Below are 27494 nucleotides of genomic sequence, written 5' to 3'. Positions count from 1 at the left end.
AAGATCCCACAAGCTGCGTGGTGCGGCCAAAAATATATATATGTGTACAGCTATATCTAAATGTAAAATCTTTGGACATCCTTTATTAACTTTCTTAGCCCAGCCCTAAGGAAGAAACTCTAAAAAATACATACTTTAGCTCCAACTGTAATAATGTAATATCAGAATACAACAGAACTACCTGGAACCAGTGGTGTACTTGTCCTTTGTATCATAGCTGCTTCTCTTTAATGGGCAGAAATGCAATCCCAGAGCCTCACTATACTTTTATTTTGCTTCTAAAGCTTCCCAAAACTGCCTTGCAAATAATATTGCTACCATCCTTTTTTTTATAGAAACTCCTCTTCCCTCTTTATGTCTCATCTACAAAGTCAGTAAGATATCAGCAATTTTTCTTGTCTCCTGACTTACTTTTACCATTTCTGTGCTCTGAAGAATATTGACAAAAATTTCAGAAAAATCTGACAATATAAAAAGAAGCCTTTCCATCTCCCTGCCAGATTTCTGAAATTCCAGGTTTATGTTGGCATAATTCTCTTCCCAGCATATGTTTATGAAAAAAGAAGTATGTATGTCTTTCTAAACTACTAATTTTCTGACTCAGCTATTTTGGATAATTCCAAGACTGTGTATCATCATTACACTGGACTTTTCAACTTACTAATAGATTTTCTTCTTTCCAATGTAAGAAGACCTAGTTATTAATCCAGTTACCAATTCTTGATAAGAGTTATATGAACACTTTGTCATTAAGATTGGAATCTCCTTACAATTTAAGCAGGAATATCATCTTTGCTTAAAATGTGAAAAAAGTAATCTAGCCAAAGTAGCAAGCAGCAAGTTATTCTTAGTCAAGTTAGTCTTAATAACTTACTGTTTGACCAAGTCAGAATGTTCTAGATCTGATCATTTGAAGTGTACTCATTGTTTGTGAACCTCAACAGGTAATGTTACAAGTTTGAGTTAAAGAGTTTACAGTGATGGTTTTGTGAATTATAGTTTAGTGTCCCTGAAACTTTAACAATTACAATTTGTTTTGATTTTAAAGGAAATGTTGGGTGAACTCTTCACTCCTGTAGAAACACCTGAAGCACCAAACAGGGGATTCTTTAAAGGCTTGTTTGGAGGTGGTGCACAATCTCTTGATAGAGAAGAACTATGTAAGTTGATTTATTTAATTTGGATAATATGTCTATAAAACAGAAACATTCAAGCCATATAAATTTTTCTTACATGTATAAATTATGTTCACCTTTTTCCTCTCTGTCACAACAATTGATAGACCCAATGTTTTAGCAAAATACATAAAATTATATTCTGCCATATTCTAACTCAAGTCAGGGGAATAGTTTACTCTGGAAACCAAAATCGGAATGGCTTCAGGTGGCTAAAAAGGAATATTCACAGCTTTAAATGAATAATTTAAAAAATATTTTTTGACTTTCATTAAATATGATCTTCATTATTTTAATTCTGTAATTGACTTTAGTTGATGACCTTAACTTTGAAAAGTTTTTACGTAAACATTTATTTTATCTTACAAAACTTCCAGAACTAGTCTCATTGCACTTAGAAGGTTATTTAAAATATAAAATCTGGTTCATCTACTACCTTCCATAGAATTGGCACAGATCAGAAATTGGTCCTTGAATGAACTAATGAATCAATGAATGTCTGACCTTTCTTTCAAATTGGAGCTCTTAGCTATCCTTGAATTTTTATTTTCTTTTATTCTTTCTTTTTTGCTAGAATATTTTAGAATTTTCCTTTTCTGTTTGGTTGACTAGAAAGACTGTAAGATTAAATACCAGCAAGTAAGTGTGTAGTGCAAGTTCATTTTAAAAACTTACCCAAATGATTGTTCAGTCATCTGGGTAATGAGGATTGGTCAGTTTTAATTCATTTAAAAAATGAAGACTGTTCTTCAAGTCACGGGGGACGGATATTTTATTTTATTTTTTTAATTTAATTTATTTATTTTATTTATGGCTGTGTTGGGTCTTCGTTTCTGTGCGAGGGCTTTCTCTAGTTGTGGCAAGCGGGGGCCACTCTTCATCGCGGTGCATGGGCCTCTCACTATCGCGGCCTCTCTTGTTGCAGGGCACAGGCTCCAGACGCGCAGGCTCAGTAATTGTGGCTCACGGGCTCAGTTGCTCCACGGCATGTGGGATCTTCCCAGACCAGGGTTCGAACCCGTGTCCCCTGCATTGGCAGGCAGATTCTCAACCACTGCTCCACCAGGGAAGCCCGGGACGGATATTTTAGAATAACATTCTTACTGCGGTTAACTGACAAAGTTATACAAAATTCAAACATATATACATTTTTTACTTCTCAAAAACATGGAAGAGCTAACAGTATAGTGAAGACAGTATCCGTGGGGAAAGGTGGTGAGCGTGGCAACCTGAGGCCACTTTTACCCTGGAGTACTTTGCTAATCTAAAGCAGCAAGCTCAGATTCTAAACTGTGTTAGGACTAGCAAGGTAGGCTCCCAGAATTGGCTAAGATGGGAACCCTGATAAGTAACTCTTTCTCTTTGCAAGGACCCCAAAGGGCCACAGCTTAAGAGTAAAGGTGAACTGGAAGTAAATCAGCACATACACACACACAGACACACAGACTTTGAGCTCAGCTTGAGATGATCTGAGTGGCCCAGAAAACTTTCAACTTTAATTAAGATTTTTGCAAACTGCTAAAGTCCCCAGCAACTGGCAGATTCAAATGAAAATGTTCTCTAAAGAAAGATAACATATTCAGAGTCCTCAAATCATTTTTAGAAATAATTTTTCAAATATATAGTCAGGTAATCCGGAATACTAGGAATCAACACCATGATCAATAAAACAGAAAAAGCCAAAGCAGAATCACAGGTACTTCAAATATTGGAATCATCAGACACAGACTATAAAATAATTATTCATATTATGTTCAAGAGGATAAGTATCAATACTGTACCTGAACATTTTATCAGGTAACTGAAAACTATAAAATCAATACAACAAATGTGTAAAAGACTAAAATGAAATTCTAGAAATGAAAGATTCAAAAACCAAGATTAAAAGCTTAGTGGATGAATTTAACCTCAAATTAGACACAACTGAAGAAAGAATTACATAACTTAAACGTAGGTCAAAATAAAACATCCAGAATGTAGCACAGAGAAACAAAAAGATGTAAGAGACATAGGAGAAGATAAAGGAAATAGAAGTTGCAGTGAGAGGGGCTAACATATGTTAGACCTTCTCAAGAAGGAGATAGGAAAGAATGTGATGAAGAATCAATATGTAAAGAGATACGGCTGGGTATTTTTCAGAATTGATAGAAGACAGCAATTCACACATTTAAGAAGCCAATTAATTCCAAGAAAGATATTTTTTAAAAATCCACAACTAGATAGGTCACATGAAAATAATGTGTATCAAAAACAAAGAGAAAAACTTTCAAGTGGCTAGAGAAAAATGATAGGTACCTTTTAACAAGTTATGGACTGAGTTCTCAACAGCCAAGGTAATAGGATGATCTTCTATCATCCTATTATCAGAAGATAGTACTTAATCTAGAACTCTATACTGAAAAGAAAATATTCTTCAAGAACAAGAGAGTTTTAGACAAGTGAACAAATAAGCCTCACTATCACACTAAAGGGAATGCTAAAGGATGTACTTTAAATAGAGGGAAAATAATCTTGATGGAATGTCAGAAATATAGGAAACAATGCTTTGGAAAGAAAGTAATAAATACATGCATAATTATAATTACTGAAACCTTTATAAACTGTAAAGCAAAGTCTTGTGGTATGTGTATACACACATAAATAAACAGTGTGATCCAAAATATTGCATAAAATCAAGGGAATTAGAAAGGATAAATGGATTTGAGGTGATTGAGATCCATGCATTTTTTGAGAGACTTGTAAAAAGTATCTATTAGCATTAATAAGTTAAGGATTCTTGTTGTCATTTCTAGGGTGACCTCTGTAACCTAGAAAAGTAGTACATAACTTGATGAATAGCAGGAAAATCATAGTCCTTCCACAAGGAGGGAAGAAAGAACACAAAACAGGTGAGATAACTAGAAAGCACATGAAAGATGGTAGATTTACTTAAATATAAATAACTGTAGTAAATGTAGGTAGAATAAATATTCTAGTTAAAAGATAAAGACTATCAGACTAAATTTTAAAAGAAGGAAAAGTATATTGCTTACAGAAGACACATTTAAAATATAAGAGATAAATACTACCAAATGTAAAATAGATAGCTAGTGCGAAGCAGCCGCATAGCACAGGGAGATCAGCACATAGCACAGGGAGATCAGCGCATAGCACAGGGAGATCAGCTCAGTGCTTTGTGACCACCTAGAGGGGTGGGATAGGGAGGGTGGGAGGGATACGCAAGAGGGAGGAGATATGAGGATATATGTATATATATAGCTGATTCACTTTGTTATAAAGCAGAAACTAACACACCATTGTAAAGCAATTATACTCCAATAAAGATGTTAAAAAAAATTTTTTTAATAAAAAATAAAATATAAGAGCACAGAAAGATTGAAATTTTAAAAGGTAGAAAAGCACAGACGCAAATGAATCATCTGCCTGGTACGACTGTGTTAATATCAGAAAGAGTAAACATTAAGGCATTATTAAGTATACCTAATATTTTGACTTCAGTATATATGAAAACAAATATGGACATAACTGCTAGAAGAGACAATTTCTCAATCATAGTGGGGACTTCTAAAATATATCCATTGATTGAGATATAACAGCAGACAAAAATAGGTTGCAAGGGTACAGAAGATATTAAGAACACAATGAAGGAACTTAAACCTAAAGAACATTACAGAATATACATTTTCAAACACATACAGAATGTTCATAAAATGTATTCTATTGATATTTGTAGGGAAATTATAGATGAATACTGAAGTATTTTGGAGTAAAATATCAATTTCTATAATAAATTTTTAAGTATTCCATTCAAAAATTATATATATACAGACACAGTCCAATGGCAAAAAAAAAATGTTATCTATTACGAAAATTAGATCATGGATATATGGATGTTTATTATACAATTCTTTTTACTTTCCTATATGTTTGAAACTTACATTACAAAAAGTTAGGGTTTTTTTTTTTAAGTTTGTTATGTTAGATGATTTTTTAAAAAAATCAACAGATTTCAGTGGATTAGAATTAAGAGTGTGTGATCTAATCACAATGCAGATGATATGTCAAGACCAAGTTTGCATTGTTCCAGGAATTCAAAGCTGATTTATTATTTTTAAAAAAGTTAATTGGTAGTTCACCACATTAACAGATTAAAGAGAAAAATCATACGACCACCACAATAAATGCAAAAAAGATGTGTTAAAATTCAGTATCCATTCATGATAAAAATTCCTAGAAAGTAATTTGATAAATTATAGCTACAAATGATACAACATTTAACTACCAAAACTCTATAGCAAATATCACACTTAGTACAGGAACATTAAAAGATATTTTAAATTTTTCATTTGAGATAAGGTATGAGATATAATTCTGTTACCACATATATTCAACAATGTATTAAAGTCCCTAGAGAGTGTGGAAAGGGAACTAAAAAGAAAAGGTACAAGAATAGGATAGGGAGAACAAAATAATCACTTGTGAATGTTTGATATGATGACATATTTAGAAAGCCTAAAAAATCTGTAGGTAAATCATTAGAAATAGTGGTTTAGTAAACTGACTAGTTATAATCAGCATATAAAAATAAAATTTATCATATCATATTAACAGTAAAAAATGAAATTTTAAAAATTGTTCTTTGTATTAGTTTTCCATTGCTGCTATAACAAATTACCACAAACTTAGTGACTTGAAACAACAGAAATTCTATTATCTTACAGTTTTATAGGTTAGAAATCAACATGGGTCTCACTGGTGTGTTACCAGGACTGTGTTCCTTGTTGGAGGCTTTAGGAGAGAATGGTTTCCTTGCCTTTTTCAGCTTCTAGAGGCCATCCACATTCCATAGCTGGTGATCCCTTCGTTAATCTTCAAAGCTAGCAACTTTTTTGCATCTCTCTGTTTTTCTGAAGCCACATTTCTCTGCCCACAGCTGGGGAAAGCTCTTTGCTTTTAAGAACACATGTGATTACATTGGGTTTACCTGTATAATTAGTTTACCTTTAGGTCTTTAACTTAATCACATCTGCAGAGTCCCTTTTCCCATGACGGTAACATATTCACAGGTTCCAGGAATTAGAGTGCCGTCATCTTTGGGGGTTTGGGGGGGGCCATTATTCTACCTACCACAAGAGTATGAAAAAAAGTCAAATACCTAGAAATAAATCTTAACAGAAGATGTTCAGGGACCTCCATGGGGAAGGTAGAAAATTATCGAACTTCGTTGAGAGAAGTTAATGACCCAAATAAATGAAGAGATATACCATGTTTGTGCAGTAGAAGATGCAATAAGAACATCCCTTCTCCCAAAACTGGTATATGCATGTACACAAATAAACATTTAATGAAGTCCTTATCAACCCGCCCCCCAAATTTTGTAACTGCTTCTAAATTTTATATAGGAATTCAAAGGGTCTCACTACTTCTATTAACATTATACTAGAGGCTTTAACCAGGACAATTAGGCAAGAAAAGGAAGTACAAGCATGCAGGTTTGGAATGGAAGAAGTAAAATTACCTCTCTTCACAGATGACATAACCCTGCATATAGACAATCTTAAGGAAACCACACGCACACACACACAAAAAAACATTCTAGGGAGTTCCCTGGCAGTCCAGTGGTTAGGGCTTGGCGCTTTCACTGCCGTGGCCCCAGATTCAATCCCTGGTCAGGGAACTAAGATCCCACAAACTGCACTGCGTGACCAAAAAATTTTTTAAATTAAAAAGTTTTTTAAAACACATTCTAGCCAATAAACAAGTTCAGCAAGATTTTAGGATACAAGATCCATATAAAGAATTGATTGCATTTCTGTACACTAGCAATGAACAAACCAAAAATTAAATTAAGCCAACAATTTCATTTATAATAGCATCAAAAAGAAAAAATACTAAAACATATACTAAACATATGGAAAACATATACTAAAACATATACTAAAAACTTCGAACATCATTTAAAGAAATTAAGACATAAATAAATGGATTAATATCTTACGTTCATGGATTGGAATATTTAACATTGCTAAGATGGCAGTACTCCCCAGGTTGATCTATACATTCAACACAGTCCCTGTCAAAGTCCAAGCTGGTTTTTTGAAGAAAGAAACAAGTTGTTCCTAAGATTCATATGGAAATGGAAAGGATCCAAAATAGCCACACACACAATTTTTTCTGAAAAGAAGAAAGAAGATATAGGACTCACACATTTTGATTTCCAAAGTTGCTACAAAGCTGTAATCATCAAGAGAGTGTGGTACTGGCATTAGGGTAGATACATAGACTAATGGAATAGAATTGAGAGTCCAGAAGTAAGCCCATACATGTATGGTCAATTGATTTTCTACAAGGATACCAAGAAACTTCAATGGTGAAAGAGTGGTCTTTTTGACAGATGGTGTTGGGACAATGGATATCCACACGCAAAAGAATGGATTGGACCCCGACCTCACACCATACACAAAAATTAACTCAGAGTGGAACAGAGACCTCAATGTAAGAGCTAAAACTATAAAACTCTTAGAAGAAAACCTAAGTATAAATCTTTGTGACCTTAGATTAGGCAATGGTTTCTCAGATATGACACCTAAATCATAAGCAACCAAAGAAAAAAAATAGATAAATTGGATTTCATCAGAATTAAAAGTCAAAAAAGATAGTCTGGTATCTGATAAGAGTCTAATGTCGAGTATTAAAAAATTCTTACAACTCAACAATAAAAAACCGAATAGCCCAATTTTTAAATGGGCAAAGGGTTTGAATAGACTTTTCTCCAAAGAAAATATACAAATGGCCAATAAACACACAAAAAGATGCTCAATATCTTTGTCATTAGAGAAATGCAAATCAAAACCACAATGAAATACCACTTCACGTTTACTAGGATGGTTGTAATCAAAAAGATGTACAGTAACGAATCTTCTCAAGGATATGGAGAAATCGAAACCCTCACAAGTTGCTGGTGGAAATAAAATAAAGAAAATAATAATGTAACCTCTTTGGAAAACTCTGGCAGTTCCTCAAGAAGTTAAACATAAAGTTATATGACCCAACAATTCCACTACTAAGTATATACCCAAGAGAATTGAAAACACATGTTCACACAAAAACTTGTACAAGTGTTCATAGCAGCATTATTCATAGTAGCCAAAAAAAGAAAACAACTCAAATGTCCATCAACTGATGAACAGGTAAACAAAATGTCATATATCCATATCCATACAATGGAATATTATTCAGTTATTAAAAAGGATGAAGTACTGATACATGCTACAATATGGTTGAATCTTGACATTAAGTGAAAGAAGCCAGACACAAATCCACACAGTGTGTGAATCATTTGTATGAAGTGTTCAGAGCAGGAAAATTTATGGAGACAGAGAGTGGGTTATTGGTTGCCAAGGACTGAGAAGTGGAGGAAATGGAAAGTGACAGCTAATAATCATGGGTTTGTTTGGGTGTTTTGTTTTGTGTTTGAGTAATGAAAATGCTCGAGAATTAGTGATGATAGTTGCACAACCTTCTGAATAAACTAAAATTTACTGAATTGTTCAGGGCCAAATTTTATGGTATGAGTTACATTTCTAAAGAAAGAAATGTATGCTGAAGAAAGAGGGAATCTGACATCAGTTTTTAACGTATTTTAAGACTTTTGCAGTTATCTAGGTGTTAGGTGATGAGGGTCTAGGTTATAAAGGGAAAGGAAGCAATGAATTCCTGAGATCTTTTGAAAGTAGAAGTTGATCTATTTGGTAAGTGACAAGATAAATGGATAGAAAGAAAGGGATGTGGTTATCTACAACTTTTGGAGACTGAAAAGAAATACTGAATAAATTCTACATTTTTCTTCTAAGCCTAAGCATAGTACTTCAAGTAAGAGAAAGTATGGTGTAAATAAACTAAAATAAATATGTATATTTAAATCTATGTCTTTGAATTTAAATATTTTTAAGTTAATTTATCTTTAATTTTTTGGACACTTAAGAGTGATTTTTTTACTGTTATTAAAGTGGTATCAGTATACCCATTATTCATTTCAACAAATAATTACCAGTCACTTTTTTGCTCAAGTTCTATTATATGAACTAGTATAGAACAGAATATTTATTAATGTACGTTGTGTTTTTGTATGTTTGAAAAGTATCTACAAATTATTAAAACAATCATAATAAAAAAGTAATTATATAGTAAAATAAATAAATACTTCAATTATATTGTCAATCACGTGTGTTCTAATGCTATCAGGTAGTAGGATTTTATTAGTAAAAAATTTTCATTTTCTGGGTTACTCTTTCATTTATCAAATCATTCAGTTGGAGAATCATCCTCGGGAAAGGCTTCAAGAAGTCTTGCTCAGCATATCCCTGGCCCTGGTGGCATCGAAGGCGTGAAAGGAGCAGCATCTGGAGTTGTTGGTGAATTAGCACGAGCCAGGTTGGCACTAGATGAAAGAGGGCAGAAACTTAGTGACCTGGAAGAAAGAACTGCAGCTATGTTATCCAGTGCAGATTCATTTTCTAAACATGCTCATGAGGTATGTCTGTCAAATATTTAAGCCAAAAAGCCTAGGTAAAGCAAGTATGAAAATTACTGTATTTTTATAGCTGTTGTATTTCTACATATGAATTTTCACGTATCCTCAGTATGGTTGCAAATTCCTAATATTTGCCGCCAGAGGGAACCATTACAAGAATATGTCTCAGTAGCCTTTGGTCTCTTACTGAAGTTTATAAATTTTGAAGGTACCTACTCACCTTCAGGCTTTTTGTAAACAAAGCCAGTGGCTTTGCAAACGGTTTCTTAGGGGATACAATAAGAACAACAAAGCTAATTTTCCTAAATGCCTCAGATTCTACTACTAACTTCTCCTAGAGAAGGAAATAATTTGCCTCTTGATTCTTTAGGTAGATCTAAATAACTGAAATTGGCCAATGTTTTTATTCAGTGAAACAATACTAAATCTGTCTGTAGACCAGTTCACACAGAGGAGTAATGTGCATTTTTGCAACGAATTCATCTTGATGAACTAGGAAGTTGTGGTGGAGCTTAAAAACAGCTGCTGTAAAGTAGCGGATCCCTAACTGGCCTTCTTACAAATACACTTTGTTAGCCAGAATAGTACCCCTGAAAAACTGAATTTAAAAGCCGTCAGGTGGAATACACGTTCTTCATTTTGACGCACAGTTCTGCCACTCCTTGATGCTTTTTACTGGGCTACTTCACACATTTAGTTCCTAGCCTAGCCCTCAAAGGCATTTTGAGTGTATTACCTGAAGAAGCCATATTAAGGTTATTTTTATATTTGAGTACCCACTCTGTCAGTAATAGCTCTTCTTTAAACTTTTCAGTCAAAAGTCATCTCTTCCTTGCTCAATAATGTTGACACCTAGAATGTTTGAGAGGTAACTTGACTTGGGAGAGATTTGTCCAGGCTTTCAGAGAGATTCAGAGATCTTTTGTGCATCCTTGTACTAGGCCAACACACCTCAGATACAGGCTAGTGCCTTCAGTCTAGGTCAGGCCTTTTGTTGGCATAACCCTGCCCCTGACTGTGAACTCTAAGGCATATAACAGTTCAGTTAACCTCAGATATATCTACAGTCAAAATATTTAGCAAAGAGCTCAATCCCTAGCTGTTTGCTCTTCCCTTCTACCAAACGTTCCTGAGCCATATTTGAGAGTCTAAGGAAGACAGTACGTTGAGGTGGTTAAGATCATGGGTTTTTTAATTAGACTACATGGGTTCAAATCCCAGTTTCACCATTGTGTTACCACGGTTAACCCCTATAAGCCTCAGTTTCTTCATTTGTAGAATAGGGAGACTAATAATGCCTAACAGACAAGAGTTGTTGTGAGGACCAAGTGAAATCATGTAGAGAAGGTATGTTATACAGTGCCTGGCCCAGAGTTAAGTGCTCAGTAAACTGTAGATGGCAGCAGTAGTAATTTCAGCCTTTCATTCTCCAGGTTCTTTAAACATTATTTTTAATTCACTTTAGAGAACTGAAAGTTACCTTATTTTTTAAGTTATTAGCTTAGGTCACCAAAGAATGCACTGAGCCAAAATTTACTTATGTCTTTAGGAAATGTGAGGACCTTCTAGGCTAGTTCTTCATAGATGCATTCCTTTTTCCTTGAAACGGAACAGTTCCTGCTTCCTGCTTTCCATATAAATACTAAATATAAAAATGAGAGAATGTTTCAGAATGATATCATGTTTTGGAAAAGTATAGCAACTAGTTGTAAGTGTTGTTATTCTGGCATTTTTAAAACGTGTTTTTCGTGTTTTCTCCCCTTTAGATGATGTTGAAATACAAAGATAAGAAGTGGTACCAGTTCTGACAACCAGAAATCCAACTAAGTCCAACTTCAGCCAGAAGGAAAAAGAATTTTCCTTTTTTATTTTATTGATTTCACTTTAGGAAAGTTAACATTAAAGAGATGTTCATCACTGGATACTGTTCTTTCCTAGCACAATCATGCACTGTTTGACCTCAGTCATGCGGCTTTAACTGAGGAGTGTTCACACACACTCAACGTGGAGTATGTGCTGTGGGCCAGCTACGAGTTGACGGTTTGGGAGCTAGGATGGTCACATGTTACAAATGAAGAAACAGAGGGATGTTGAGGAGACGTGGCAGGGACTTTTCCTGGGTCAGTCCTGTATTAAACTTTCACATGCCAAAAGATTCTGTGCTGTCGTTATCTGCCATCATTGTTTGACCTCTTTGAGGGAGAGGCAATAAGTCAGAAGTCCTGAAGCTGAAACAGTTATATTTGTGTCACTTACTGAATTATAAACGGCTGTCTTGGACTTTCCCTCCCTTCAACTGACTGGTCATCAGTATCATTAGTGAAAAAGACACAAACTGTTTATTACCATATCTTTAGACAGATAAGCTGAATGGTGGGCTTTAAATAATAAAAACATACACATAGTTGACTTGTGTATGGGCTACTCTTGGATTCTTGTTATTGTATACTTGTGTTTAGTCCATATTTTGTCAAAAGCAAAACAAGGCGATACATCACTTTTCATTGAAAAGAAAAGTGTAGAGCATGACTGAACTGCTCATGATTCTGGGAGTTTCCATGTAATGGCTATGCAGTGTGGAAAGTGAGAAAAACCTCCATTGTGGTGAGGAGAATACTTCAAGGTCCCTTGTCCTTGTTCTCATTAATTCAGCTAAACGTGGATTTGACCAAAATAGTTACTGGTTAAATTTGTAGAAATGTTGAAATTGGCTAAGTTTTTAATTTTGCTTGAATTTTTATAAAATGTTTAACCCAATGTACCTTTGCATTATTTAATTAAAATTGCTTTAAAAAAATGTTTCATTATTTCAGTAAAATGTTCAGCTCCCGTTTTAATATGCCCTTTACTTGCTAACAGTTCCAGTACACTCAGGTGATGAGCCAATTAAATCTTAGTGCACATGCTGTCGCATGGAAAAAATCACAAGCATCCTTTGTCAATAATTATCTATGTAAGAGTCTAGTCTGATGACGTACAAAGTATTTTCTGTAGAAATATACTGTAAAACTGTTCATGTCCTTTCAAGGTTTTAAAAAGCCAAAAGGAAAGGAAAATATGTGCATTTTGGTAACTAAATTATTCCTGTATTGGAGTATAAAGCAGATGAGACCCTCGGTGGACAATAAATGATTGGTCCCTAGAATAGCACATAGGCAGAAAAGAGATGATGGGGTAGATCTGAAGTAGGTAAGCTCATTCTGCAGGCTCATCTGAGATTATTACTGATTGTTCTTAAAGCAACAAAGGACGAATAATATAGAAGCATTATACTTAGTATTAATGAAATTTAAATATTTTCTTCTATAAAAAATAGTTCAAAACAGTTTTCTTTTGTCATTAAGAGATAATCAGAGCACAAATTGATAGCAAACATGATGGTTGTTTTTCTATTCCATATGATCATTAAAGGTATATTGTAGAACACCTTAATTTCACACAGTCTGTTATGCATTTTTCCTCTTTACTCTTTTCATTAATAAAGCTCTTATGTTTACATTTTATAACGTGCACTATGGAATATGAAAGTTTACATTAAAATTTACTTTAAATATCATTAGGAAGGGATTAAATATATGTGATAGAGATAACTGATCAAGCCAAAAGAAATATTTTAAAAATAGTCATTCTCAAAAGTTTTTGACTTTGTAGAAAGTACCTATGAGTAACATTTCTGTTAGTTAATGTCAGCTATATGATGAACATGTAGCAGTTTACAAATTGTTTAATTTGTATCATATATTATCTAATAAACCCATTGTTCCATGATATGTCACAGGAAGTATTAAGCCGTTTTTTAAAGGTACAGTTTTGTGAATGTCATCAATAAAATCAGTAGTTAACAGATTTGAAGTTGAGAAGCACTAAGTAAAGTAATATACTGGTTGATTCCCCATTCATATGTAAGGGCATATTAGCTCCAATTATTTAATTTGCTGTGTTATTTTGTGTTAATTGTATATCAACTTAATTTTTATATCACTGTCATTTTTCCTGTTGTATATAAAATGAACCAATCTTGTAATTATTTTCAAATAGAGAAGTTAGATACATTTACCTGAGATGGATTTTATAAGAAAATCTTAAATTAATATTTCAAGTTATTTTATTTCATTTTTAAATTAATCTACAAATTATGCACAGCAAACTAGAAACTCACTTAGGATTAGAAAGCTTGAAGTATTTTTGAAAATAGGAAATAAGCTTCTCAGAGTTATACTTGATTCAGTCTGTAGATAAGAGACAGTCTGCAGTAATAAACTAACCCAGGGAATTTATTGTAATTTGAGAGGTAACATCTCTATTTTTTTTCTAACGCAAAAAGTTACAGTCACCAGCAAGCCAAGATTTCAGGAAAACAAACCAAAAATTTAAAAAAATAGTCAAAATAGAAAATATTAGAAAAATGAAAGATTTTTGTGTGCTTCCTCCATTTCTTCAAACATAATTCTTTGTTGCCTGTGTCCTTGACTCTCAAATCACTGAAGTGTTCACTGATTAGCAGTTTGTCAGTAGGAAGTGGTTTCCCTATATGTACCACATACCTGGTTCATTTCACTCTTCAAACTAAAATCCATATGTAGTTGCTTAGAACGTTATTTGAAACCTTATATTCTGACAACTTCTGTATATTACATCATTTGAAGTTTTCAATTATCTTAATTCCCTTGGTTTGCATTTCAGTTGTACAAAGTGTTTCCAAAAATGGTTATAGATATAACTGAGCTATTACTAACTTCTTAATTTGATTTTTTTATGGATGGGAAAAAGTGCTGCTAATTGTCTATGTTATGTGTACTATATTACAATTTAATTAAGTACAGTACTTTAAAGAAAGAAGCATTTTCTTTTGCTTAGAACTTTTTAATTGTAGGTTTCTCTGAAGTTATTTCATGTAGATATGTGTTTTAAACAAGTCTGAAAGTGTTACATACTTTTAGGTTACGGGGGTGATGAGAAAACAGCTGAGGAAAGGAAAAATATGTGAAAGACACCATGGACTTCAAAGTTTTACCCTGAGTTCTGTATTCCATATATGTTTTGCTTAAGGCATTTTCTCATGTGACATTAGAAAAGCTATATCCAAAGGTAAATTTTTTGTGGCAAAGATTTATTTTACATTTTAACTTTTGGGATTTTGTTTATTTGTTTTTGCAAAATAAAGAGCACTGAACTTTAAACTTGAATTTTTTCTGCAGTTTTTTAGGTAATGAAAACTTTTTATTATCATTTAATTCACATTTCTCCGTTCAAATCAAGTGATAACATATGTATAAAACATACCAAAATTGTGAATATGCTGCTAGCTGCACCTGAAACAATTAAATGATCTTAGTTTTAAAACCTTCAATAAGGTTTTATATAGTTTTCAAGGATAAAAAAATAGTAAAATCATTTGCTGCTTGTTTCAGCGTTCTAGGTCTTAAATTATTGCAACACTTTCAGATTTGTTTTAAGATCATACAGTAACATGTTATATTTATACATACTGCTAGAGAATATACTTTTAGTTTTAAAATGGAATTTTTATAAATGTACTCTTTAATTTTAAAAATGGTGAACTTGTTAAGTTTAAGTCAAAGTACTTAAAAAGTATGTATATTATCCATACAAAAAGTTACGTTTTACGCTTATAATAAGAAATATTGGTATCTCATATCGAGATACAATTAATTTTAAAGAATCATACATCATTCAAAAGTCTTCACACATGACAGGAAAGATATCATTACTATGGTTTAAAAGAAGCCCTCTATTGAGCATTTTCAAATATTAATTTTATTTTGGGGAAAATGCCCACAACAATAATTACAAGATCTTTCTCAATAGCTGCAGCTTGCTGTTGGATGCCTACCTTAATTATTGTTTTAAATATATATATATATTTAAAATAGTTTTCCAGATATTTTCTTCTACCTTTTTTAAAAATAAATTTCCAAAAATGAAAACAGAGTTTATGTATTTTTGTCAATGATGGTTTTTATTTTGTAGTTTATAGAATTTGTTCCTTATCAGTTTGATACTTTATCAAATATTCCTAGACTTTTTAATCTGTACTTACTTTGAAAAAGAGCACTTCTCTATCTTAAGTGTCCTCCGTTTTTTTCTTTTCCCTCTTAGGGTGTTTGTTCTCTTGAATTGAAATTTATGCCCCAAAATTATTTTTTTTTCATTTGAAAATTAATGTGAAGATACTGTTTACAGCTTTTGTTAATTATACTTTTCATCACTCTGATCAATTTCTTGGAAAGTGCTATGGGGATGATTTTTCCTGTGACTCTTAATGATCTTACTGTTACCACAAGTTTTAAAGCTTCTGTGGACAGAAAATAGTTGTAACAACCCCAACAAAAATCAAAGGGGAAACTTTCGCTTACCTTTCTCAGCTGAATTAAATGGTTTTAATAACTTCCCAATTATCAGGGTTATAACATTGCTTTCTTCAGTTCCTAACACAGTCTTAAATTATTAGGCACAATTCCTTTACAAATTGAGTACAGTAGTCCAGGGCTACGTGTAATTAAATTGCTCTTTTCATTGCACTCTTTGCATCAGAAAAATCGTGACTGTGTTCTGCCAATATTTCGCAACGAGACTTATAGTTTAAATTAAAATTTTATACTGTATGAGTTGTAAATAAATCAGTATTAATTTATTGTAGGTTGTTTGGCTTAGGCATTTAAAATGGATATAGGCTAATGACAATGGAATCCTATTTATTTGGGAGTTTGGGGTTTTTTTTTATACTTTTGCAATGTGTTTTGTGTTGTTTAAATTTTCTTCAACTGAAGACAATGTTAAGGAGGTGGAAACAGATTTAACATATCAATAGAGAGCAATGCAAAGTGGGTAAATCACGTTTTAAATTTAAAAAAATTTTTTTTGTAAATAAATGGTACTGTGATACTTTAGGTGTGACCTCTGCTTAACGTGGTAGTTAGAACCAGAAAAACATTTTGCTTTCTAGTTATACTATTGGTTCATTGTAAATGCAACACCAAAAACAATATTAAAAAGAGCAAGATTAAGTTTTTCTAACATTGTCCACTTCAGGGGCAAGCATGGTTGGTATAGAGCTCGAGCTTGTGTACACATTAAACTGTACATGCAGGTAGTTTTCAGTTGCTGCACTTTTTTTTTAAATCTTGCTCAGTCCAGTAACTATCTCAAAGGTGATTGCTGGAATATGCATTTTAAATATGATTAAAAAACCCATCTCTGTGTACTGTTTCATTTAAAACAAAAAACAAAAGAGCACTATTGCAAACACTAAAAAGGTGTTAAACTTTGTAGTTATTTTGCATTCCTGTACTTTACAACTGTCATCACAGCAAAAGGTTTAAATTAGGTAATGAAATATTTTTGTAAATAAATACCATTAAGCTGGTATTTTAAAATAATGTATTATAAATTAATGTTTCTGGAAAATGTTCATATATATGTATATGAATGTCTCTTTATGCTGAAGGGCTCTGATTGGGCAAAATAAAATATTCTAATCTCTCCTGAAACTAAATAAGCCCTTTTTTCTGGAATATTTGTTTTAAATTTTTTCTCTGAATTGTGGAATTAATCCAGTAGTTTAACCTCAGCAAATAATAGATAAAATAGATTTCTACATCTGCAAAGGGAAAGTCAAGTTAGGTAATTCAAGTAGAACAAACTATACTTTTCTTAACGTTCTGGACTTTTTGGTAAAAGTTACCTGCCCCTACATTGAGTGGGAAGTACAGTAAAGGGTGAGGGTCCAGACACTAGGCACCAGGTGTAGATGAAGACATCTTGGCCTTGAGTGTGTACGGAAATCCTCAGCATCTTGTTAAAATGCTGATTTGGATTCCAGGTGTCTCAGGTGAGGCCTGATTTTGCGTCTCCAATAGGCTCCCAAGTAATTACAGATGCCACTAGCCTATGGAACATACTTGGAGTAGCAAGGTTGTAGATAATTTCCATAAATGGCCTTTTGCTAGTTGATATTATCAATATCAGTGTCCAACTACTTGTACCAAAAATGAACATCACATTAATGGATATAGAATAATGTAGCTCAAAGAGGACCGAACGTCCTTATTTATCATTGTTCCCATTGCATTTCAGAATAAAGAAAGAATATGGTAATTCTCATTAAATTGAGGTTTATTTGATTTTGAAATCTGTATCATCTTACTGCCCACATGGTGGCAGTCATGTGTCACCTTATTGTCAGCCTTTAACAAGAGGCGTTTACAGTATGGTGTAACAAGGGAAAACAGACTTTGCAAAGGTTAATTTTTATGATTGATACTTTTCATCCAGAAAATTATTAAAATCTTAAATACGGAATAGACAAAATATCTAAGTTATTTATTGTAAAGTGATGTAGATCTTTTGGTAGTGGTCTGCTATATTATCAAAAGAAATAGTATTTTTCCAGAAAATACAGGCATAAAGTGATAAAGTTTTAAAAAGTAGAGAGACTATCTTCATGTATCTCTGTTCATGGCTTTTTAAAGAACCTTAATTTAGGGTGTGTCCTGTTTAAATGGTACAGTGCTGTCCACTGTTTTAGATAGAAATATATTTGTCATTGTAACTCTTCATAGGTGTTTATAAGACGATTCTGATTTTCTTCCATTACTTTAAAAGATAATGTGATTGCTCTGTCATAAAACTTTTTTTAGTTTTTGTACAAATGTAATCTTTTAAAGAAGAAAAGATTTCTCAAAGTCATTTTACTTTTTCAAATTTTAATTTACATCAATAGTATGTATTCACTCAAAACTTATGGAAATATTCTGACCTTTAGTTTTGGTCACATCCAATTGTACACTATTTTAAAAAAACAAAACCCCATAGTTTTTCATAACTGCTTCTAAAAACAACAACATTAAGCTACACATTTAATTAATAAAAACAGTTTCAGGTAATACAGAATATGTTGTTACTAGCAAAGTCTAGAAGACTGAGAGCTTCATTTAAATATCAAACTCAAGTCCTTAATTTACTAATCTGTTGCAAATTTCTGTCATCCAATGGAAGACCTAAGGTACAGCTCTCAACAGGTATCCTGATGCAAGGTTAACCAACAGTGTTACTATTTCACAGTGAGTGTGTGTGTGTGTGTGTGTGTGTGTGTGTGTGTGTGTCTGCTCCCAAACAGAAGACCCCTTTGTGCATCTCTCCCTAATTGAGTTTATCTCTGAATGTTTCTCTCACCCCACCTCCCTCCCTCTCTCTTTTTCTCTTTCTGTCTCTCTTCCCCGTCCCTATCTCCAATGCCTCTCACTCCAAATCTCTTTACTCTTTAGTAATGTTTATTTTAACCCAGCACAGTTCTTTGCCAATTTTGGACAGAAATACTATAATTTCTTAATGTTTCTCAGGGTCCCCCCCTAAATACTGGGTGAATTTGTAAATAATTTTTATAAGCAATAATGCCATCCCGACCCCTTGTGACCTCCAGACCTGCAAAATCTCAGCAGATAAAGTAAAAACAGCTTAGCGCACAGAAGACCTGTGCTGAGGCAGAGATTTTTAAAACGTAAATGCTGGAGGGGTGTGAGGTGACAGAACGTGCACGCAGCCCTCAGTGCCGGCCCACCCGCTTCCCTAGGGTGGTTAACCAGATGATGACTTTGCTTTCCAGATCAAAGATTCCAAGAAACCATTAGCATCACGTGGGTGTAAAAGCCAGAAAACTACATTTCAGAAAATGTAACCTCCATGTCCCTTTAACAATCATGTGACTACAGGTACCATTAGTCTAAGCAGTGGTTCTCAAGCTTGAGAATCAGAATCTCCTGGAAACCTTGGTAAAACACAGATTGCTGGGCCACACCCCCAGAATTTCATATTCAGTAAGTCTGGAGTAATAAGAATTTGTATTTTCAACAAGTTCCCAGGTGATGCTGATACTACTGATGTATAGACCATACTTTGAGAACCCTGATCTAGAGCAGCACCCTAGAGCCAGTTTCCCATTTAGATCACAGATACTTTGGATGTTTCCTTTACTATCCTTTAATGAAATTCATAGATAATATATTTTCCTATATATATAATTTTTAAAAATTGACCTAATAACCTAATACACTAGACATATGAAATGTGATTTATAATTTAAAAATTGTTTTTTAATATGTAAATCTTAAGATTATACACTAGAAGAACTACAAAAAAAAAGGCCCCACAAATTTCCAAAACACTCCCCAGTAGGGTGGTCCCTTTTTCTGGCCTCCCTCCCCTTCTAGAACTCACTCGCACCCTCTACCATGGGAACCACTGGCCCAGAGAATTCCTGAGGGGCTGTCAAAAATATGTTCATAAAAGCTCTGCCATGGTGTAGATAAGAAAGTATAGAAGTCTAGGCTACCTAAATGCTAGTTTGGATTTTTAGTGTATTTGCACTAATTCCTCTTATAAGTGCACTTTCTCTTTTACATTTAATCCATGCTTTTGAACTAGTTGGAGTGGATGAGTGAGCCCGGACTTACCTTTGTAAATTTGTGCCCGAAGCTCACAAATCTTAATACCTGGTGTGGTTCTCCTAACAAAAACTCCTCTTGATAAGATACAGCAGTGAATCCATTTATAAGATTTTATTACATAACTTTTCTAATGGTTAGTCTATTGGAAACTTTATTTACTCCTCCTGATATCACCAAAACTCAATGAGTGATTATTGGTTAAATGTTAGGCAAGTGGATTTGCCTCTCATTTCATTCTGAGTTTAGCAAAAGTGGGCATTATATGTAGCTCCTTTCAAATGCCTAGCATGTTGGCCTGAGTATGAAGGCCAGTTTTCCATCCCTAAGTTTGGTACTAGTTATGCCAGTGAACTTTCCAAGTTACTCAGCCTCTATTTGCCTGTTTCCTCACGTATAAAACTAGGCTCTAAATATTGGCCTTACCTACCTCACAGAGTACTTGTTGGGATATAATAAAATAACCTCTGAAAATGGTTAGAAAACAAAATTACCACACAAACACAAGGCTTTATGACCTTAAAAATAGTAGTCCCTTAGAAGCTCTGTGAATCAGAAATATATTTGAACAGGAAAGAACAAGTAGCAAATCTAGTACCAGGATCAGCAAATCAGGTAATATTAAAACTGCTATAATCAGGATAAAAACAAATTGATGCATTGTCTTTAATAAAGTGATTAATGGAGAATCAATGAATTAAAACATGTTTGAATTTAATAAGCACCTTTAGTGCAACTGAATTTCATCTTTGTGGTGTGGGACCCCAGGGAGCCAATCCAGGATGCGTTTATCACCAACTATCATCAAGATATAAGATCTGATTAAAATTAATATGTAGTTGCCTTTCAAAATAGAACAACCAGAATCCCAGTGCCTGGCAATTTTTTTGTAATAAATACATTCAAATTTATAAACGTAATTTTTTTTCTCCCTGGTATAGAGAATAAATACATTGGGGGGGTTTAGTCATAGCAGAGTTAACATATATTTTCATAGAACATTTATAAAATACCTCTTTAAATAAAAATAAAAATTGTCTGAAATTAGGATGTTGCTTTCCTGTCCTTTTACAGAGCAGATTACCTTTCAAAGACTTTGTTTCCATTTAGCTGGTAAGAGAGAGACTGGATCAGGCCAAGGTCCAAGTCCTTGTTTGCTGTTTACCAACAATGTGACCGCACCTTACTTAACCTCTTTTAAACACTTACTTCCCTCAGATATTAAATAAGAATGAAAGCAGTACCAATTTATAAGATTGTCATAATATATAATGTAACAGCAGAGGGACCTCGCTGTTAGGGCACCCTCTGCTCTGCAGCCTTAGAGACATAGTGTACAGATGAGCATGGGCTCTGGAGGGAGACTATTTTAAATCCCTCCTGCATGATATGCTTGGCTTTCAGCAAGTTATGAAACTTACCCATGCCTCAGTTTCCTTGTCTGTACGACAGTAGCGATTTTTAAGTTAATACAAGTAAAGTGCTCAGGGCAGTATCTGATGCATACAGTATTTCATTAAACTAAGATGCCACTGAGAGTAAGATACACCACTGTTTGCACCACTAACAAAAATGCTGATAAGTATATTTGAATAACCTGTCCTGATTTCCAAGATATAAACTATGTGAAAATGTGTCTAAGAATTGATGAAATATGGTAGTCAGCACTCAAATGCTTACCCTTTTTCAGAGAACTAGGAAATGAGACCCCCTCTGCTTACTCGTAATCACATGCAATTCCAGACTAACCCACGTGGAGGTGCAGGAAAGAACTTCTAAAAATTCCTCTCTTCGCTGTGTTCCTCGGCACAGTTCTTGTTCACATGAACCTACTGAAGCTAGAACTCCCATGGCTGCATATCAGGGGAGGTGGTGTTCCAGGAAACACAACATAACAGATGAAAAATAATTTTAGAAGAATCTCACGCTTGATTCAACTCTCCCAGAAGATGCTAAAAGGAACCCAACTCATAACCCCAAAACTCTTCTCATAGCCTTTTGCCTTTCAAATTTTTCATCGCTGCTTACTCTCCGAAGACTTCCTTCATATGTTTCATCCCGCTTTCCCCTTAGACTCTAGCTCCCAGATGTGCCTGAGGAAGAATGGTCTGAGCTCTCCCTTCCCCTCCTGGGTCTCAGGTACGATGCTCTCCTGTGTCCCTCTGCTTGCTGGACACTGGGGGAGCTCTCCCAGGCCCTTTGCTGAGCCGTGCCATCCCAGCATCTCAGCTGCCATGCCAGCATGGTGTGCGGCGCTCCTCCAAATTCCAAAGGGAAGCGGTGTCTCAGTTCTCCCTACTCTTACACCCTCAAACTTTTCAGCCAATTCCATCTTTCCTCTACCCTCCTTGGAGCTAATCCCTAAAGGGTGTCAGGATCAGAGCCCCATCTTCTTTTCCCAGCCCAGCGTCTAAGATCGACACCTAGTCTGGACAGACAGGAGAAAATCATTCTGTCTGCTTCCTGTTTAGGCCAGAACATCAGCTCTTGACATTGAAACCCAAGCTGTCATTTACTCAGAAATCCTTTTTTTTTTTTTTTTTTTTTTTGCCTGAAAGCTGCTGTCTATACCATGAGCTCCAAATTTCCATTTTGACATTCAAATTATTGACTTTTTTTTTAATTAGACAAATATTTTTTGGACACCAGATGTGTCAGATTCTGCTCTAAATATTGGCAATGGAAAAGTGAACAAGATGAAGACCCTGCCCTGGAGTTTACATCCAGAGACACTGCCATTTTTCTTTCTGTCTGTTTCTTCAGTAATAACACTAACCTGAGGGCACAGAGGGTAAAGTGCCTTTGCCACCTGAGTGAGAGAAAACAGGAATTTTGTATGTGGGGTGAGGAAATATATCATTTAAAACATCACCACATTATCCCACTATAAATATTTATTAAACACCTATCCTTCTCCCTACCGCAATACCCACATCTAATTCGTCACCAGTGCATCCTTTCTAACCTCACAAATGATTCCCAAATGTATCCTCTTTCTTTCTTTCCTGCTCAGTGACTGCCTCTGCTTCAGCATCTTATTGATTCTATTCCTAACTGGTCTTCCTTTTTCAGCCTCCTTTTTCTCCAGTATATTCTATCCCAGCTCCAATCAAGCTGTTCTTTTTTTAAATTTTTCAAAGACTCCTCTGATGACTGACGGTGAAGTTCAAAGCTTTAATTTGGCAACATGGCTCCTAAACAGTCTCCCTTCTATGTTCCATGATTCTGGTACCATATACCGTTCCAAACTCAATCCCTGCCATTTCCTCCTGCCCTTACATCACGTGCTGTCAATTCTCCAGGCTCTCGTTCATGCTTGAAATACCCTTCATTTCTTTCATGGCCTGGAAAAATCCCACTCATCCTTTATGGCTAAACCGCAATGTCATTTTCCCTGGAAGCTTTCCATGCCCCCAGGAATGATTAATTGCTCTCTCCTCTCTGCTGCAGTAACCATTTCCTCATACCACTAGTTGGGTTCTTATCACACTGTGGTCCAGCTACTTGTTCATGCATCCATCTCCTCTCTAGATTATGGGCTCCTTGAGAAAAGACTGTCTTATCCATCTTTGTAACTCCTCCAGTATCTGGCATGATACCTGTCAAGTAGGAGGTGTTAATTAATATTTGTTGCTAAATTGACAAAACTCAAGAGTTTTGTCACATATAACATAATTACACATATGCATAAGCTTTCATATATACGCACATGCACATACACTTTTATATATTTTATATTTCATCTAAACTTTAATATCTCTGTATTTCTGCCATAAGTGTTCAGTAGCTGCTATTTCTTTTGAAGTTCTCCATAAATATAAAATAGAAAACTGTCCTTTATTTTAAATGGACTAATATTCCATTTGAAGGCTTTTATAGTTCTGACAGTTCTGAAAACTTGACTGGTCCCTGAAAGCTTAAGATTAATTCCATAACACTTTGTATTCTGTACTGTGTATTATATTTAGTACTCTGTTTATGTTAAATAAGATTGCCTACATGGTCAATAAGACACAAGTCAACTATATAAGTCAGAGGCAGGAATCTAGGCAATGCCAAATCAAGTGATACAATGGTTTGAAGTAAGTAGATTCTTAGTCTATTTCATGATCACTATATAACCACTCAGAGAAGAACATTTAAATTCAGCTTTTCAGATGAGAAACTAGAATACTATAATCCCCAGGAGATTATTCTAGTCTTATTTCTGTTGTCTTTTTTTTTTCATTAGTCTGTGAAATCATTTCACATGGAAAGACTTGAGATCCTCATTTGAAATTTATAGTCTACAGAAAGGTAGAAACTGTAATAGGGTAAACAAATAAGAAGTTGTTATCTTGTGCTGGGTTAAAGTAAAGACCTAACTAGCTGTATCTTATCTTTAACAAACCGTAACTTCCCAAGTGATGAAACTCAGCTGTATTTGTTGGGTTAGGGGGAGGGTAGGAGTCATAATATACGGTAACTTAAGCTGACTAGAATTTTCCATAATCCTAGATGTTAAAAATCTAGGTAGTGGGGCTTCCCTGGTGGCGCAGTGGTTGAGAATCGGCCTGCCAGTGCAGGGGACACGGGTTCGAGCCCTGGTCTGGGAAGATTCCACATGCCACGGAGCAACTGGGCCCGTGAGCCACAATTACTGAGCCTGCGCGTCTGGAGCCTGTGCTCCGCAACAAGAGAGGCCGTGATAGTGAGAGGCCCGCGCACCGCGATGAAGAGTGGCCCCCTCTTGCCACAACTAGAGAAAGCCCTCGCACAGAAACGAAGACCCAACACAGCCATAAATAAAAACAAATAAATAAATTAAAAAAAAAAAAAATTTTTAACAATCTAGGTAGTAACACTATTCCTAAGAAAGTCCTGCTTTGTCTCCATAAGTAAGGTTGACTTGTTATTTATGATTATAATTGATATTAAACTAAAATTTTTAAACCATAGTTTAGATGTCGTTTCAACTGATGCAAGGGAGGAAAAAAAATCACTGCAGCCTTGTAGGATTCCACACCAGGTATTAGGATTTGTGAGTTTCAGGCACAAATTTACAAAGCTCTGGCTCTCTCATCCACTCTGACTACCCCAAAAGCATGGGTTAAATGTAGAAGAGAAAATGAACTTATAAGATGAATTAATACAAATACACGAAAAATCCAAACTAGCTTTTAAACAGTCTAGACTTCTTTTCTACACTTTCTTGTATACGTCATGACAGAGCATTTATGAACACACTTTGACAGCCCTTTAGGATGTGAACAGATAAGAAGGAGCTTTGGGTTTTAGGCAAGTCGTAAATGGTGTGACCTTCAGTATCCTCATTTTTGGAATAGAGATAACAATGCCTCCTTATGGGGCTGTTGAGAGAAAAAAGCAAATAATACGTGTAAAAGCGCTTTATAAGTAGAAGTATATCCCTATACAAATGAGTTACCCTGAGCAATGTGGTCTCAACGTCCTTGTCTATAAAATTTAAAAGTTGAATTAATATATAGCTCTAACTGATCTCTTAGTTACAGCATTTTTAATACTCTCATTTGATAGAAAACCCTGAAAAACTCTCCACTTAGTTTGTGTCACTTAAATAGAACCAAGACTGATTGCATGTTAACAAGCGATGTCTCTTTTTCTCATTTCCTTAGCTAATTGGCACGTGTGGTTAACTCCTGTATTGAAACAGAAATTACGCAAAAACTAGGTGAGAATGCATTCAATACGCAGGAAAGTGACTTGAGTGTATCTTAAACCATATTCAAAATATTTACCACTGGTGGGGTAGGGTCATCATCCTACCTGAACAGGCACCAGCCCAGTTAGGTCAGAAACCACTCATAAACATCACTAACAGCCACGCCAATGCGCGGGTGTCAGCACCACGCCCGACTTCGTCAAGATGGGCTACGAATGCAGTCACATTTTCTCCAGTGTTCAAATGACAGTAGTCCTAAGTTGTCCATTTGCCCCGATTACACGGAACCCAATCTTTTCTAGAGCTTATCTTGCCAAATATAGGGTTTCCTAAAGTTGCCTATTTGTCCAAGGATCAATCCTGCCTTTCCAGCTGCTCCGCAAAGCCGTGTTCCTGGGGCTCAGGTGCGCCCCTAGAGGCGAGCTCGCCAAGTGCAAGTCCAGCCCCCCTGGCCCTTTTAGCAGCCTTCAGAGCCTGCCGTTGTGTGCTCTTGCTGCCAGCACACAACAGGAAGAGAAAAATTCTGCTACTGCTGCTACCCTGGCTCAGTTGGGCAGGTTCCTGCCAACTGACCCAGGCTGTGGCGGCTATCCGGGGAATGACAAGATCACTTCTCCCCATACGGACTCATCACACTTCTTTAAACCTCCTGGGCTCCAAGTGCAATTGTCCTCAGTGATCCTTTCAGATCATACACACTTGCTACGTTCCCGGAGGCCTGATCAAAGCGTGCGAGTGGATGGGTCCAGGGAGACTCCAGCATCAAACTCACACATGCTTGGGGACGCCACCGTCCTCTTCAGTTGCGGGGCGTCAATGCTTTCTTGGACGCTTTTTTTGTTTCGAAAGATGATTATCATCTCACTTCTCACTGCTTGAGGAAAGAAAAATAGGGAAGCTTAATGATACCACTTCCTTCAAGTCTATTTCTAGGGAAGCTCCTCCCACTGCAGGGAATGGCTCATTCTCAAAGTTGATGAACAAAGATGGAGTCAAGTCTCTCTCTGTCTCTCTGTCTCTCTCTGTCCCTTCACTTCCCCATCCCCTTATTTTCTGGCCCTTAGATTAACTAATTCCCAGAGGACTGAAAGGGAATAGCTCTTCCTTCAGAGAAAAACTGTACTCCTATCACCAGGGTGTACTCTTGCACCGATAGCCCCAAATAGTCCCCACTTATCTCCAGTGATGTAATCACATACATAAGAGTAAATTACTATAGAACTGAATACACACAGACTTTCAAAAACAAAAGAGAATAAATGAAATGTTAATTAAGAATGACCATAAAAACTGTGGACACTTTTGTTTTATTCTTTTCAGTATGCTAAATGGAATTTAGAATGCCCTTCCAAAATCCATCCACAACAACAACTTTATTTTTCCCTTGAGAATTTTTTTTTATTTTATTGGAGTATAGTTGATTTACAATGTTTTGTTAGTTTCAGGTGTACAGCAAAGTGATTCAGTTATACGTATACAGATATTCATTCTTTTTTAGATTCTTTTCTCATATAGGTTATCACAGAATATTGAGTACAGTTCCCTGTGCTATGCAGTAGGTCCTTGTTGGTTATCTATCTTATACATAGTAGTGTGTGTGTGTTCATCCCAAGCTCCTGATTTATCACTCCCCGCCACCACAT

At 35.1% G+C, this 27494-nt stretch overlaps 1 protein-coding gene across 9 annotated transcripts in view; it reads left to right on the top strand.

The window, feature by feature from the left end:
• Window positions 1-15656, top strand: part of STXBP5 (syntaxin binding protein 5) — a 167836-nt gene extending 152180 nt beyond the window's left edge. For 6 of the 9 annotated variants that reach the window (XM_082405454.1, XM_082405453.1, XM_082405456.1 and 3 more), the window contains 3 exons: window positions 1049-1160; window positions 9488-9708; window positions 11475-15656. In XM_082405454.1, coding sequence (XP_082261580.1) covers window positions 1049-1160; window positions 9488-9708; window positions 11475-11516 — 375 coding nt within the window. In that variant the 3' untranslated portion in view covers window positions 11517-15656. Of the gene's footprint in view, window positions 1-1048; window positions 1161-9487; window positions 9709-11474 lie in introns of those variants that run through there. The other 3 variants (XR_014248491.1, XM_082405459.1, XM_082405460.1) reach the window with 3 other exon arrangements.
• The last annotated feature ends 11838 nt before the right edge of the window (window positions 15657-27494 follow it).

This window comes from Balaenoptera borealis (genome assembly GCF_965194805.1).
Source record: "Balaenoptera borealis genome assembly, chromosome: 9".
NCBI lineage: Eukaryota > Metazoa > Chordata > Mammalia > Artiodactyla > Balaenopteridae > Balaenoptera > Balaenoptera borealis.
The sequence above is the reverse complement of the archived record's forward strand: the minus strand, read 5'-3'. Positions and strand labels throughout refer to the sequence as shown.